At 44.4% G+C, this 16,979-nt stretch overlaps 1 protein-coding gene across 3 annotated transcripts in view; it reads left to right on the top strand.

Annotated features, from left to right (window-relative positions):
• The first annotated feature begins 333 nt into the window (after positions 1-333).
• Positions 334-16,979, top strand: part of SLC38A1 (solute carrier family 38 member 1) — a 36,712-nt gene continuing 20,066 nt past the window's right edge. For 2 of the 3 annotated variants that reach the window (XR_004166381.2, XM_031589550.2), the window contains exons 1-4: positions 334-560; positions 8,268-8,480; positions 13,983-14,058; positions 14,600-14,715. Coding sequence is in view for 2 of the 3 variants with exons in the window: in XM_031589550.2 (XP_031445410.1) it covers positions 8,362-8,480; positions 13,983-14,058; positions 14,600-14,715 (311 nt within the window). In the remaining variant the exon portion in view is untranslated. Of the gene's footprint in view, positions 561-8,267; positions 8,481-10,548; positions 10,648-13,982; positions 14,059-14,599; positions 14,716-16,979 lie in introns of those variants that run through there. The other variant, XM_031589551.2, reaches the window with a different exon arrangement.

Raw genomic sequence — 16,979 nt, 5'->3', positions numbered from 1 at the left:
CAGATCTTCCGTGGCCATTTCGGGGAACAGATCCACCAAAATCTGCTCTCCTTGCCAGAAGAGGCTCTCCTTTGGGAGAGCCCCAGAGTTAAAAGAAAGCAAACATAAAGAAAAACCATTTTTGTTATAAAAAAAAAGAGTCAGAAACGTGGTGGCTGCGACGGTGCTGGAACAGCACGGTACGGCGTGTGCGTGCCCGACGGGGAGGGGGTGCGGGGCCGGGGGGCAGCGCACAGCCCCGCTTCGAGGGGCGGCCCGGGGGGTTCCGCGGCCCCGGCACCTGGCGGCGCGGTCCCGCTGTAGCGCGGCGGCGCGCCCCGCGCGCTCTCGCCGCCCGTCCACCTCCACATGCACACACCCGCGGCGGGAGGAGCGGCATCTCTCTCGCCGTCCTCCTTTCTCCAATTTAATTTCCCCCGGCCTCTCGCTTCTTCCTGACTATTTTTATTTTGTTTTTAATCGTATTCTTCTCAGTACGATTCTTCGCCGGGCTGCTAAAGCCGAACGCCGCCGGGAGAGGCTGCGCTGCGCGCCGGGGGCTCCCCGCGGCTCCTCGCAAGGTAGGCGGCATCTGATGCAATCCCGGGGACGGGGACGCGGCGCCCCGCGCTGCCTTTGTCTCCACGCATGGCCGGGGATAGCCTGGCCGGGGCCCTCTGCGCTTTGTCCCCGAACGTGCCCGGCTTCCAGCCCTGCGAACGCGCGGGGTCGGCGGCGGGGAGCCCGGCGGCGTGGTGCTGGGGCGGCCTGGGGAAGCGGGGGGGGGGGGGTGCGGCCATGCGGCATCCACTCCCGTGGGGGTGGGGGGGGCGCCGGGATGCTGAGCCGCGGCAAAATGAAAAGCAAAATATTAAAGGGGGGTAGGGGCAATTAAGCGACGGCAGGGAGCAGCTGCGCTCTTTCGCTAGTAATGCAAAAAAAAAAAAAAAAAAAAAAAAAAAGATAATTTTGTGGGGTAAAAGCTCCAGAACGTGATCGCTGCGAACGCGGCCGGGCGGAGTGTGCCGCAGCCCCCCGTGCCGGGCTCCGGATCGGCCCGGCTCTGCCACACAGCCGCGGCCGTGGGGAACTTGTGCGGCATTTGGAAAATGCGGGGTGGGCCTGGCAGCGCGCGCGCGCGCGTTTGTGTGTGTGTGTGTGTGTGTGTGTGTGTGTGTGTGTGTGTACATATGTACGTACGTGTGTGTGTGTTATATATGTGAGTGTGTAACAGGCGATCTGCTCGTTTTTAACGAGCCAAAGGCGAGGGTAAAAGTGGGGCATGTCCGAGTGCATGTGTGTACATCTGCTCACGTGTGCGTGGATACAGCCCGCTCTTATTGGGGTGCGCCCCATTGTTTCCCCGAGTTTGCCTTGCAACCTGTAGCTGTCGTTTATTCAACCTCCTGAAAGAGGAGCTGGGCGGTGTGTAAAGCTGTGCTTTGTTTATGTGGTGGTGGAAGAGGCGAAATAAAAGCCCTGCACGGCAGCGGGCTTTGTGCCCGCAGGTCCCTGTGTGCGCGGGGCCATTGCTGCCAGCCGTGTTCGGTGCTGCTTCGCCCTTGGGTTTAATGCTGCACAACGAGGGCAGCCATTGCTGCACAAACACGAGAAAAAGCTCATTTGGGTTGACTGAATACATTCTGGAGGAAATACGTGTATATACTCTGAGTCTAGAAGTAAAGGGAAGAAAGAGAAAGCATTGCTCCATCATGCAACTTCATTCCCCACCGAAGCATGAACTCCGTTTAAAAAGCCTCCAAAAGGAAGTTCCATCTGTTGCTGAAGGATATACATAGTGTCAGTAGCTGCTGTTCCCACATGGCACTGAAATCAGCTGGTAGCAACCTGTCCAAAATCCGGGCATCGTGTGCTCCCAGCGAGCAAGGCCTGCTGCTGTGGCGTGGTGGAAATTCACTGACTCCAATGGGATCAGCTGCCGCACTGTGTGACTCCTGTGTGACTTTGCCTTGAGGAGGCTCTTGTGGCTGAGAAGGCAGAGCAGAGCACGCTGCCCCTGACACACTGCAGCAGCAGCAGCATCCCCTGCCAGTCACTGAAGCTGCCTGGCCCTTGCCTGTCCCCTGGCTGTGGGGCATCACACGGCCCGCTGGAGACCATGTCAGGCCCATGTCCTTGTGGCCAAATCCAGGGTTTAATGCCTGAAGGGTACGATGGGAGCTCTCTTCTGGTGGGCTCCCTTCTTCAGGTCTCTGTGCTGCCTTTCATCTGGATTTTCTCATATGGATTTTCATCTTTCTTTACGGGAGGCAGAGGGGTGACCAAGCAGAAATGGCACACTTCTCCCTCCTGCGCTCTGTCCATTCCCGCTGCTTTTTCCTCAGTTTGCTCGTTTCTATAGAAGCAGGCTTAGCACCCAGCAGAACAATTACTACTGCTTTAAAAGTTCATACGATGAAGGCAAATGAGATGTTGTGGGGGTATTTAAATGTTTCAAGCCTGAATGAAGTTTCCTTTCTGGCATGTAATTATTACTGTAACCTTAATCCAACCCAAGAAGTCTGAGCAAGCTACTCATGGGAAAAACAGCAGCCTGTTCATGTTGGAAGTGCTTTACAGCCCTTTTCCAGTTCACTCATAATATTTGTGTAAGGTTATCAACTAAATATCACTCTGAATCTCCTACAGTAAAGGAAACTGAAGCAAAGAAGTTACATGTAAACTGGGAGAAAAAGAAGAAGTGAGTTACGTATGAACCTACGCAAAACTGTCTTTCTGTAGTACACAGTGTATTTCAAATTGGAATATGAAAGCTGCTTTTTAGCCCTGTGGAGTCCTTCCCATTGCTTGCTGTGGCTCATCCTGCAGCACTCACAGCACAGCCCCTGTGCAGTACAAGAGTTTGTTCATTTGTGGTAGTGTGTCCTGGGACCTCTTCAGCAAAACCCAGCCTGTTAAGAGGATTTCACAGAGAAATATAATTAGGAAAAAATGTGACTATATTCCTCTGCCAAATGCCTTCCCTAAATTGACTGGGAAGGGCTCAGAACAGAAATGTACTTAAAACCATTTTCCTTTATGGCTCATCTTTAAGTGTTTTGCCTAAAGTAATGAATCACTGGGTGAATCAGGCGAGTGTTTTATGATTTCTGATTTGCCTGCCTTTAATCAACTGAGCAGCCTGTTGGGACTTACTTTGGGACTGTCCCCCCCTCCTTCATGCAACGTGGAAGAGCAGCATGGGGTGCGATGGGGAACACTTTTCTGTTGCAACACAAGGTCACAGTGCTGAGGATGGCTGAACACGTGTGCATATTGCTCCTTTCCCTTCACATCCCTTTCCGATCTTCCTCATCGAGTCCTCTCTCTCACTTGTTGGTTGCTCCCCCCATCTTGTGTTGTAACTGTTCCTTGCGTGGGGTCTGTGTGATAGAGGAGCCTGGATGTGAAAAGTGGTGGCTTGCAACCACTGAGACAATAGCTGCAGCTACTGGAAGGGCTGATGGTCATCGCATTGACAATGCCTGGCAGTGCTGCCGCTGGTGGCACAGGCATACTGGCAGCTCTTTGGCACCCACGAGCAGGGATCAAATGGGATGAGCCTGCTTCCTTCCTCCAGCTCCCTGGGCTGCAGAGGAGCAGTGCTGTTTAGCTGGAGGCAGTGACATTTTCAGCTCCACAGATGTTTGCTCACTGGATGTGAGTCAGTCTTTAATTTATTTCCAGGCTCTTTGTTATCTCGGTAGTGCTCCTCTCATCTCTCAATTTTGTCCTTCCTGTAGGTTAGGAGTAAAACGGGAACTTGATGTTCCAGATGTCAGGTGTCTCTAGCAGAAAGGAGAGGTTTGCTTCCTGGCTTTTCAATGTGATACTGTCTAAAACCTATTATTGCTGTCTGTGAATAGTCCATACGCAGCATTTCAGGCTTGGCATTTCATTATGTATGCCCATGGAGTCTTACTGGTCACATTGCTGTTCTTTGAAAGAACTTTCAAAAGTGCAAGCAAAGATGTATCATATCTCAGGCTTTGCAAGAATGAAACAGCATGTGCAAAATTCAGGCGCTGCATTCTGATGCCTCCTAACCGACCAAGAGAGGGGACTAACTGGCAAAACTCCTGAGCAAAAAGTTGAGTCATATTTCTTTTAAGTAAATTGTCTTGAATTCCGTAGTTAAAATTGCTTAGCGTGTCTTGAATGTTTGCCATCCCAAAGACTGCAGGAAATGCACTGTGAAGGGAGCACGCGGTGAGTGTGCAAGTTGATGTGAGGAAAACCATACCCCAGGATGGGCATAATGGTGTCCAGCCCCACTCCATGCCTTGTCACATACCAGATCAGCTCCTGGGCAGCCTCGTGTCCTAAGATGGCACTTCTTGAATTATATCCTTCACAGGATATGAAAAAAAAATACCTGTGAATTATACCATCATCGTTACCACCAGGAGTAATGTTACTTTTAGATATGCTGCTTCTAGCATGTTTCTAGAGATGTAGTTCATATATTTCACCTTTTCCAAGTACTGCCTAAAAAGGACTCATGCTTGAGCCAAAAGAAATAAAGTCAGATTGTCTATTATTAACATATTTTTTCAAATACAAACTTTTTGAGCCCATTACTGCCAGTCTGGAGCTTTTGACTGTCCAGAAGAGAGAAGTTGTAGGGCTCTTTTTATTTTTCTTTTGATGTTTCAGAAGGCAACAGAGAAAAAGAGCCCAGCTCTTGGAATGTGTTTTAATGGCTTGTGAAGGTCTCCATATCCTTGAGAAAAATAAACTCGTTTTATCTTCTTGTGTCATCTTACAGTTCTCCTTCTGAAGTCTGTGACCAGTTGAAATCTTTCCCATATTCTACAAGGAGCACGCAAGGAATAAATTATCCGTTGTGGGATTTGCAAGACATGTCATGGGATGTCTAAAGAGAAAGCCAAGCTCCTAGGCCAGTGCTGGGCTTTTTCTGCTCAGGAAGAGGCCTGGATCAGCTACCAAACACTGTTGAGGCTCCTTTAGAAGTGTCTTTAGTCCTTTTCTGGTTTTCTCTTGGGGCAGTTCATGCTTCAAGAAATATTTGCCCATGTGAGTGGAAAAGTCGGAAGTAAGGGCAAGATTCTAATTTTTGTCTTTCTGTTTTAGTCTGTGTGTGTCTGGAGAGAGGTTTGATTGCAGGGATCTGGAACTTCTCTGTTTATGAGGTTTAAAGATGGGCAGAGTAGCAAGCACAAAGGGATTGCTGCAGTCACTGTTCAGATTATTTTTAATTTATATTAAAAGGCAATTAATAATCAAGTTCAGTCTAGCAATTTTTGCCAACATAGCATTTTTATCTGCATTTGCCATATCATATTGTTTGAATGAAAAGGTTTTCAGTAAAAATACAAACGTCTTCCAGCTCAGAATCAACATATAATGACTCTTGTGAGGTGAAGCATTTGTTTTTTTCCTCCCCACAGCATCAATGGCACCAGCAGCAGATACACATTTGTCTTCCTTTCCCCATACTTTTGCAGAGCCAGCATGCAGCATGAGGAATGTAAAGCTGGGATCTCTACCCCTAGGGACTGTGGGTGTTCTTAAGAAGCTGTGTGCTATTTGTCACTTCCATCACCTGCAGTATAAACAGGCAATTTGGAGTGATTTGCATGTGACCACCTGTATCCAGGCCTGTGGAGGGAACCAAGAGTGGTTAGCTCTGATGAAGGGTTTGTGTTGTGTATATCTAAAGGAAAGTTATCTTTACAAAATTTTTTAGCTTTACTTGAAATTTTTTTTTCTGGGTATCACACATATTGCTCTTTCTCTCTGAATCTTCAAGCACTTCACTGAATGCTTTTGTCACTATTGTCACCCTAGCTTTACAGATGGAGGTGCTAAGGACAAGGTAGTTATCCTTTGCCAAAGCCTTGGAATGAATTCCTGCTGTGACAGTCGAAGTTTCAGGCCCCAGCCCCGCAGTTCTGTCTTTGCTGCCCTCATGTTTTGGCACTGAGGTCAGGTTTTTTCATACTTGGAAGTTCAATGTATTATTTCACTCCACAGTGTTGTTAGTTTCAGGGTTCTGTTTTGTTTTAGTAAACCACTTAACCTAACAAGAACCCGGTACAGACTCCAAGATGCTGTCATGCTGTTGCAGGAGCCACTCATCTGTCTGAAATCTGGAATCTGCTGAAGTTGTTGCTGGTGGGTCAGCTGGCGTCAGCTGCACCAGCATCTTCATTCAAACTTTTTTTGGTAGAATCTGAGCTTTAGTTCAAACAAACAGAAAAGTCATCACTTTTGCACTCCAAAGATTCCTTTGGATAAATCAGCCAGACGCTCTCCTGTAGGTCCGGCTCACAGCATAGCGGCTGCGTGGCAGCAGGAAGGGGAAGCAGGAGCTGCACAGCAGCGAGCCGTGAAGCCCACTCTCGAACATGCTGTTTAACTCACAGAAGGGTGAATTTCCCTATTCTTGCACACACTCAGCATAGAATTGATTAAGCACAAGCAGTGTCAGGGTGACTGGGAAAATCCTCCTGGGGGACAAAGATGCAAAAGAGCCCCCACAGGGAAAGTTGCGCTGCTTGAATTTTAGACAAGCCTCTGCTTGGCTTTAAAATGCCAGATACAGATCTCAGTACACACTGCCACTTCTATTAAGATGCTGTTTATTTTAGGAACTCATGGTCACAAGAAGCCTCAGGATTCAGCATGCTCACTCCTTGCCACCTCACAGCCGCTGCCTCCTGTGGCTTTATCCTTTTATAAAAAGATCACACTTTCTTTCCAAAATAAGTAGACTACTTTATGCCCCTGGGAAGACTGCTCCAGAATGTCACCACCAGAGCCACCCCTTGTTCACCGGTTTGCAGCTGTTTGTCTGCAGCCAACTTTCATTTTGCCTTGCACCAGCCTTATAAAACACAGGCACTTACCCTGGGTGCTCTGCACTTGCTGTGCAGGGGAGCTGAGGAGGGCCTGGCCAGGGTCCCTGCACGCAGTCCTCCCCTGGCAGCCATATGGCCTCCTCATGCCTCCATATCTGAGCATGAGATGCTCCCATAGGCCGGGTAGGCCCCTCTCCACCACCGGCACAGTGCCTCTGCTATGGCCAGGGCAAATGAGGAAGCTTTTGGAAGACTGAAGATGAATGTACTTTTCTCAGAAACTTAAAAGGAAAAGGGCTTCTTTGCAAAGCCGTCCTCTGCGGGAGGGGATGTGGTGTAAGCCAGGAGTATTGAACCGTGTAAACTTACTTGGAGCAGACTGATGTCACAGCCTGGGGACACTGCTGCTTCCCTGGCTGCGCGAGAGTAGCTTGGTGGCTTTGAGGTGGTTCTGCAAATTTGAGGAAATATTCCCAAATAAATGCAGCGTGTGGGCATTCACCAAGTACCCCAAGACAAATTGCAAATTATTGCTTGGCAGTGCAGCAGAACATTCATTCACAAAACGGGAGTGAAATGACTGTGGTGTGGGTGCTTGTTTCTGAATAACGTTCTGGCGCCTCTGCATCATGCAAGCACTGTTGGTCTGTCAGGCTCTGGAAAAAGTTGGCCTTCAGCTGATCTGCATTTCTAACAAGGAAACGTGTCACCATAACAGCCCTATCCAAATTGCCTTTGGTGCTTTTCTTGGCACCTTTATGTAACACATCTAACAGCAGAGAGACCTCCTGGTCAATAAGTAATAACTGCTTGACACAAGATGTATGTTATTCATTCTTCATATGAGATGTGTTCTTAGGGATTTATTATTGTCTGGTTTTGTCCTTGTTTGGAATAAGTGTAGCCATACACAGAGCAGCCTCTGTACCTCTTCTTTACCAGAACAAACCTAACATTCTCAAATACCTTGAGTACAGACATCATTAGAACAGAGTGCTGCAATAACACTGCCCCACTGTTCCTCCATTTAGCAGCAGCATGAACTTTAGGTATTTTATATTTTTAAGTAAGGAGCAACATGGAAAATGTGCTGAAGATGAACACTGAATAAGTAATGTTCTTGGGCAAGCAAACAAGTTTTATTCCTTAATTTGTAAGTCATTGAGTCTCTTCTTCTGAATCAAAGATGATAGGTTTGCTCCCTAGTTTATAACTACAGGCACCATCTTCTGCAGTCAGTGGTGGGACTGGGTAAATCTGTAAGGCTGGTGGAGTTGATCTCACTAAGGAGAATGAAACATCACTACTGGACTGCATGACTTCTATTAAAACCTGAAGTCCTTCTAATGATATCAGATAAGTTGGTGAGGATGATCCCTCATGTCCAGGTTTCACTGTGTTCTTCTGGTAATATTACCTACTGTTGGTGTATATATCTTGGGGTTTTTTTCTTGTCTTACCTAGGTTGCTGATACTGTGGCTGCCATTTACCCACCAGATACCAACCAAACACTAGCATTTCAAGAAACACTTGGATACGTGCAGTTCCTCATCCAAGATGCCGTTCAAAGCTGGATTAGAACTGACTGAATTACAGAATATGACTATCCCTGAAGATGATAACATCAGCAACGATTCAAATGATTTCACAGAGGTGGAAAATGGCCAGATAAATAGGTGAGTATTTTTCCATTGACATTGCCTGTGTTAAGAAACACGCTGTTTAAAAACAGCATTCAGATTTTCAGTATAAGTTTTGAATTATTCATTACCAAGTCATGCTCCATTTGAAGACGTAATTTGAATTTCATATGTGACATCTGTTGGGCATAGGCTGCAACAGCAGATAAAGCAAAGAGAGTGACAATTTATTCATCGTTTCAAATCTTTCAAATTAGTCTAATAAAATGCACAAACATATAATGTAGCAAAAAGCCCAACATTCTGAAACATCTACTTGCACACAGCAGAGAAGCAATAATAATAAATACAATTAGACCAACAGAATAATTTGAAACAAATTGCTTTGTTGACCCTATGATGACAGCTGAAACCTGACTGGCCACATCCACGTCCCCAGGCTGGTGGGGATTTGCAGTTGGCACTGCTCGAAGTTGGGCAGGATGAGGAGAGGCAGCAACCACACTGCCCCAGGGCACAGAGGGTGAAGAGCTGCTCAGAGGCCTGAACCTAACTTGTATGCAGCTATTTGTCAGTCCTAGTGAAAACTGGCCAATCACTTTTCCTACAGTATAGTAGTTTACCAAAGAGACTTGTTCTGCATGATGGTGCGTCTTCCAAGCCTCTATGCCAGGCACCAGCATCCCACAGGTGCTGAACTCTGCTGTGTGCAGCGTGGGTCTGTTGCCGTGCTCCAGCTGGGTTTTGCAAGCTGCAAAGCAAGAGGCAGCTTTTTGACCGAACTTCCTGTCAAAGCACTGCACAGCAGCGGCAGGGGCAGGAGCTGGGCCTACAGCCAGCCCAGCTGGGAAAGCTATGGGGTGGCCACCAGCTGCGCCTGCTGCAGTGTGACCACAGTGTGGCTGCACCAGTGGAGGTTAGGGTTGATCAGGAATTTTCTGATGCAGCCACTTCGAAAGAAGGTGCCAGGGCGAAATGCAAACCACTTCTGTTTATTAAAAATGAAAAAAAAAATGAAAAAAAAAAAAAACCCAAAACTCTGACTTTGTCAAAACAAAACAGTTCCTGTATGAACCTGCTGGCTTTGCTGCTGGCTTCCTTGCAGCTCGTGAGCTGACAGTAGTAGAAGCATTCCCTGGGGCCTACTGAGGATTTATGTCCTTGATAGGAGGAGGAGTGGTGGCTGTGCCTCCTGAGCTCTTGTCTAGTAACTGTCAGGGGAAAAGCCCTGTTAGCCCATCATCTTTCACTGAGCACTCATAGAGGCTGAGCAGGGAGCATGCTGCATGCGTGTGACACGCAGTGCTCACCGTGTGTTTTATGGAGCTGTGCTGTGAGCGTGGCAGCATCTGAGCAGGGTTGAGTTGGAATAAAAAGTGGGTGAGGAAAGTGTCAGAACTGAGACAAAATTTCTAAATCCTGCTCTGGCTCTTCAAGCATGTGAGTATATTCCATCGTTTTCCAGTCCCTGATGGAAATCCCATAGCTGTGTCAGAAAACACCCAGGCTCTGTGTAATATGAGGTTAAGGGGTGTATGGACATTCACATTTCGTGCCATCGTACACATGGTGTAAGGCCTTGTGAAACGCCAAAGTCCACCAATATGAGTGGGACTTTTTTTGTTGATTTCACTTGCGCTTTAGATTAGATCTGTAATTTTCAACTGATTTTTTTCAGTTGTTTCAGCTCGTTTGATTTCGCACTCTGTACTTCATTTTGAACCTTTTTTTTCCCAGTGCATAATTTTTCAAGCAGAATGTAGAACAGCATTTTTAAGAGTCTTTTGGGGACAGTGAAGCAGTAAGAAGTTGATTTAAACCCCAAATATTTCCCTATCTTAGAAAAGAATTCTCTAGTTCCCTTTAGATTTCCAGCATTTTCTGGGCCTGAATATGCATTTGTATATGCAGGAATGTTATATTATTTGGGAGAAGCTCTATTGGGAGGGGTTTTTCTGTGCATGCAAGTGTTAAATATTTTCTGAAATATTTTCTGGATATGGGTTTGCCATCTTTTAACGATTCTTCCTGGCTACACGTCTTTGCCATTGCTGAACATGACATAAATCATGCGTAGATGACCTATTGCTTCCTGTGATAGCAGGACAGATCTGCTAAGCTGTTCAGCAGACTTGGATCTGTACCTGTGATGATGCTCTCAGGAAGCTGCTGGCTGGATGCTTGTCCTAGTCTGCAGCTGTGGGTAAGTTATGAACGCTCCTTGTTTGGTTGACAAGGTTGCTGGTAGCTATACCCAGATCTAGTCAAAGTTTCATAGTATAAGCCAGAGCAAGCTTCTGCATTTCTTGTTCCTGCTTGCCCTGGAAATCTTTGCCATCGCTCAAGCTGCAGCTCCGTTTAAGAAACCGCCTGAGGATAGAGTTCTGTCATCTTGGCAAAATGAGCCTTCCCTAACAAATGTTTAAGGCATTGTCAAGTATCAGTTTAAGTTAATTATGTTTAAACGTATCTGAGATGGCTAAATGGTTTTAACTCTGCTTAGCCAAAATGGTTAGCTCCAGGATATCACCTTTATCAAATATTTCTCATTTAAGTCCTTTAGTAAATTAAATTCGGAGACCGTGGTTAAGTACGGTCCTTTTAAAAACACTTTATCAATAAGACTGAGCTTCTGCTTTTCACTAAAACAAGGCAGAAAAATAATTGGATTACAGAATTCTTTCCAAGCCAACCGTGAGGCTTCTTTCATCATAAGGATGAGCTGATCATCTTTTGACCAGGATATTCTATAAATGCATCTGAAAAGTTTTGCATAAACTGTTCATGCTTTACTTTGATGTAGAAAGCACACTAGGAAATCAGAAGCATAGGAGAATGAGTTATGATTGTGTATGATGAGTAGAGCATTCAAAATGAAGACAACAAACAGCCCAAATGGATTTCATGCTTGTCAGGGGCCACAGGGCACTGGAGGCATGGGCTGCCTCACTGTGCATTTCTGTAGGACCTCTCACTGGCTATAATCCTTCTGTGGGCTGGGAGGATCCGCAGCAAACAGTCGTATTGCTTTGTTCAAGTCAGATTTGTAAAGCTCAATATACATCGCTGTGACAATGAGTAGCTCACTTTCTAAGCACATCTGTTGAGCAGAGCAGATGCAAGGCATGATTTATAAGAAATTATAGTATTCCAGTCTATGTTCTCCTTTACATACTGTAGTAAGGAAACATCCTGAAATTAGATTTAAAAAAAAAGTGAAACATTTATTAAAAAAAACATATATTGGGAAGATTAGTTTCTGTTGAATCCGTTTGTCTGCCTTCTCCCTACTTTCTTTTATTTTCACCTTTTATTTTCTCTTTTTGAATTTGAGTTCAGCAACGCATTCCATTTATGAGCAGCATGGGGTGTCCCACGATGCATCCATACCACCTACTGAGCATCGACCCAAGGCAACCTTCCTGTCCAGGCCTGCCAGTTACGTTGCCTGCAGCAGGGCGTGTAGCCGCAGACAGGCAGACGGACATGTCACAGCCCCAGCTGGCAGGCAGGCCAGGAAGAGCCCTGTGCAAGCTGGGTGATGCTGTGCGTCTCACAGAAGGTCATGATAGCCACATTCCTGTGTCTGACTTTGCCTGCCCATACGCACTGTGCAGCAGAGACAGAGAAAAGGTGTGCACTGCAACATGGTAAATGTGGAGTGGATGAATAACACACCTTGTATAGGAGATGAGAGGATTTTAACATGGCTAACTCCAGAGAAGGTACTTTGGATCAGTTTGTCTAACCAGATGTTTTGTCCACTGCCCATCTGGAAGGAAGTAATGCATTTGTTACCTACTGAAAATACCAATTCTATAAAAACTCATTTCAGTTGAAAGTATTGAAATGAAAAATTCCAAAATTGCTTTACATTTGAACAGTATCTTTTGGATGTAGTCTTTGTCATGTACTAGCTCTTTAACAATTTTCATTGATCTTTAATGCCAGGTGGCGGTAATGATAGTATCTACAGATTTGTTATTTTTGTAATAATTGAATAGAATGAATGCACGGGGCTGAGCAGGAGCAGGGGGAGCAAAGCAGCTGACTTCTCCCTACTTTGACAAAATCTGAAATGACACATGATCTCCGTGGTTGACAGAAGAAGGCAAAGCCCACAGATGTTCCCAGCAACGCTCAGAAACACAAAAGAGACAAAACTTTTCTCTGCGCTCCTGCCTGTACAAATTGCCTGCAGGGTGTTTCGAGAGGGAGCTGGAATGTCTTTGTCAGACCGCTCACACTCAGCCGCCTGTGCCCAGCTTTAAACAGACACGGAAAAAAAACCCATATACTATGAATCTACAGAAGGTCGGGTTGAGATTTTATTCCATCAGAGTAAAATGCCTTCCTGGTGAGATTCAGAAAGTTAATTTTGGATCGGTTCACTTTAGCCGTGATTGCTTTTCACTCCTTAAAACACTGGGGGAGGATCAGCTGTATATTCCAACTGCTTTAGGACTTTCGAGATTGGCTCGGTATCTGTATTTTGCATGAAATTAGTTTCTGAAGTTAACCGTTTAAAAAATAAAGAAGAAGCCTATGGTTGGTTTATATACAAAGCAAATCGAAGCAGACTGATGGTAGGAATCAAAGTTGCCACAAAAACAGCAATAATTGCACAGAGAGAGTCAGAACTGTGAATCTTTGGTCAGGAAATCTTCCCAGCTGTGGGAAAGGGCTATTAGGGCTGGACTTTGTGTTCAGCTCACTGCTTGCTTTAAAAGTCACCGTAATCTGCCTACAGAAAAAAAGGAAGCTTGGTGACAACCACTGGATAGGTAGGTTTTACGAACGAAGGCTGCTATAGGCAGTGCCAGAGAACCACCTGTAAATTAGCAGAGATGCCAGGGACTTAATTGTGCAGAAACTTTTGGAAGATGAATAGCTGAAAGAATGTTTTACGCAAAGTAAAATTGTTTGCTGAAGAGTAGGTCTGGGAGTAACTAACAGCTTACCCTAATCAGAAGTGTTGTAAATCCGTTGTCTGTATTAGGGATAGAGAGCAAGTAAAGCTGTAGAGAAAGAAAAGCCATGCAGCTCATGTTCCTCTGTACAGAGATGTTTGATTTTGCAGTGTAGTGAATTTGATACTGTTTTGAAGGGCTTCTTGTTGACCATACAGCAGTTCCAACCTGGGGCACACCCACAGAGCACATGGCCTGGTTCAGAATGGCCCCAGCAATGCTGCTGCCTGCAGCACCTCATCCTCCTCTTAGCTCCAACCACACCAACCCCACAGTAGCAACAGAGGGCTTGTATTCAGCAGCTTGTTGGTGCCCTTTCCTTACTAGATCTCCTAATATACCTCTCCCTACATATTTATTCTGATCTAGTGGTACTTTTACTGACACCCAGTCTGTGCTGGCATCAGGAAAGCATAATTGGGTTCCTTTAACAGTTACAGGCTTGACATTTTCTTGTGTACAGCTTGTATACATTGTGTATTTTGTGATCACGTGCTGCTCATGGAATTAACTTGTTTGCATTTTCTAATGGCTCTTTGCTGGAAATTAATCCTCTGACTTCTTTCAGCAAGTTTATTTCGGACCGAGAAAGCAGGAGAAGTCTCACAAACAGCCACTTGGAAAAGAAGAAATGTGATGAATATGTAAGTATTCTTGGAAAAGAAGAAATGTGATATGTAAGTATTTTTGCAGGCTTTCCCTTTGTCTATATGAACTGTCTGTCATGTGCGGAAAGCCCTTAGACATGGTCTTCAAAAGAGCTGAGTACAGGCATTTGTTGCTGAAATCCAAAAAACCCAAAAAGCATTTTGGTTCAAGCAAGGAAAGTCCTCTGACCCTTGCTGGGCAGGAGGCATGACTGTTCCCCACAGCCTTATAATGCATCACTCGCACACCTAAGATGTCCCACAGGCGTGACAAGAGATGGATTTTTAAAGTTCAGACTGTAAGTATGAGTTGTATATTGCCCATTGTATTGATGTGAGTTTACAAAATCCGTAGGGCAGCGATCAGAATATAAGCGTGAAAAAGAGCAGTGGCCTTTTTTTTCTTTCAAACCTCACAGTGCTTCCACAGTAATAGATCTTTCTATCTGATTATTACATAGCCTGCAGGTTGGGGTGTAGGGGCATTCCTGTGCTCTTTTCCAAACTCCTGTTGACACACAAACTTTTGTTTCTCCAGATTCCAGGTACGACTTCTTTGGGAATGTCTGTCTTCAACCTCAGCAACGCCATCATGGGCAGTGGCATTTTAGGCCTTGCTTTTGCATTGGCCAACACAGGAATCTTCCTTTTTTCGTAAGTGTGAATGGGTTGAGGAGCTGATCTCTGCTCTGTGAGCAAGTAGAGTGATTGGTGGTCCATTGGAAATGTGATGTTCTTCATCGCGTGAAGTAGCCGACCTGTATAAGTAGCTTGGATTTCAGGGTACTGCTGGATGGATGCTGTCTAAAAATGAACTCAAATACTCAACTACAACTTTCAAGCCTGAAAATGTTAGCAACGTTTTTCAGATGTTTATTTTTCAGTCAAGATAATGGGGAAAAAAAACACTAGTTATGCTTCTAGAGCAGATTAAGTCCATGTCATCAACTGCTGACTTGTGCCTAGCCTGGGACTTTTCCTATGGTCTACAAATTGTACATATATTGAAAATAGCAAATTTATTCAGTAGTAATACTTGCAGTGTGACAGTACTTATTTCTTACTTGTGTCACAGAGTCTCTATAGCTTTCAGCAAAACATGATGCAATATCTAATCTTGTAAGCAAGAAAAGGGAATATTTATATTCTTTTAAATGTCAGATATAATATTTTCATCTCACTCCTACAGTTTCTTCAGCTTCTTATGTGAGAGTCCTTAAAAGCCAACATAAATATAGCCAAGATTTGAGTATTAAAAAAAAAAAAAGCTGAGGTAGAGTACTTTACCAAAAAAAAAAGCAGCATTTCATAAAACAGAATTTTATAGTTTAAAAATGAAACAGTGGCAATGAATGAATAAGACACAGAATACTGTGTTATTTTGGTTTGCAGCATGAGGCATTTCATTGTGAAAAGTGATTGTTAAGAAATCAGTTGGGAATTGTGTGCAGATTCCAGTAATAAATGTTCATTGAGAGAAGAAACACAATAATTTACAGTATTTGAGAACTGCTCAACACGGTTATTAAGTTTACAGATCACTATACAGAGGTGTCATTTCTTAAACATCAGGGCCTAAAAAATTTAGAACTTAACATTTCTTAGGTTTTTTTGGGAAAAATTATAATGTGAGCTGTGCATATAGCAGAATGAGTAGCCAAAGTGGTATGTAAGCCATCTGCTCCAGGATTTTGTGCCAGTATAGCTGCAGCCATGCTGCTGGAGTACAGTTTGCAGTGGTTGGGTAAAATCTGGGAATAATCCGAGGAATTAATCCACTTACATTAAGAATGTACAAAGCCTCATTATTGTGTTGCAACTAAGCTAGGCAATAAAGCTGCAGGACTCAAATTTAGATTTTTCTTATGCAGGGGGACTGATTTTACTTCAGTTTTGCTGATTTTAACCAACATGTGATACTAACCTCTCTGTGATACTCCACCATACTCTGATAAGTTCACCTCTGAGGACGCAGACAGAGGTCTGCAGAAACTCTTGCAACCAAAAAAAGCTCAGTCTAGTTGCCTCTTCTGAGATAATAGTGTCTCAGCTAATGAGTAGTACTTTCTATATTTACTTCTTAAGAGGGCATCATAGGCATCTTCAATTTCACCTTCACTTGCTTTATATTTCTGTAAGTAATCTCATTCTCTTCTATCTTTCTCAGTGAACAGGTTTTTGTGAGAGTTTAAGTGAAGTGCATTTGCTCTCAAGGATGTAGAAAGGCAGTTTCTTTCAAGATCAGGCCAGTGGTGTGAACACTGGAGAAACTTCTAACAACCTGTGGTGGAGACTGAGTTCATCTTGGTTTGAGTAGTGAGTGTGTAGATGTGTCTTATCTAACTGCTCAAAATCTGCCAAAACTAAATGTTTGCTAGTTTTATACAGAAAATAACAGCGCTACTTCCTACAGAATCAGATTGTGGATTTCAAGAGTGGATAATTGGTTTAGATAGCTTTATGTTGCTTTTAGACCTGTTGGTTTGGAGATGGATCAGCCTGCTGAGATGAAAGGTAAGAAAGCTAGCAGGACCTAGCTGACCAGTCTAGCTGAGATTTTGCTTTTGAAGCCTGGAGATAGATCATCCTAATGTACTTCCTGTAGTTATGCCTGAAAATTTAGTCTCAAAGTTAGACCAATGCTTTTACAGTTTTGGTCCTACTCTCATTCAGTGCTTTTTTTTTTTTTTTTTTTTTTTTTTGACAAATGTATAGTTCTACTCTTTATCCCAAGTATATCTTTGAACTGTCTCTTCTTTATAAGTGATAAAGGATAAAGTCTTGGAAAAAATTCATATGCTTTTTGCACATGAAAAAGCACTTATATTCATTACTCCTAAATAGCAGAAATGTAGAAAGTTTCTGGGTTGCCTTGTCCAAGTTGTTTGCCTGCCAGTACTGGCTTGCGATATCTCTGG

The sequence above is a fragment of the Phasianus colchicus genome, chromosome 1, assembly GCF_987193195.1.
Source record: "Phasianus colchicus chromosome 1, bPhaCol1.hap1.1, whole genome shotgun sequence".
Classification (NCBI taxonomy): domain Eukaryota; kingdom Metazoa; phylum Chordata; class Aves; order Galliformes; family Phasianidae; genus Phasianus; species Phasianus colchicus.
This window is presented reverse-complemented; position numbering and strand designations above follow the sequence as displayed.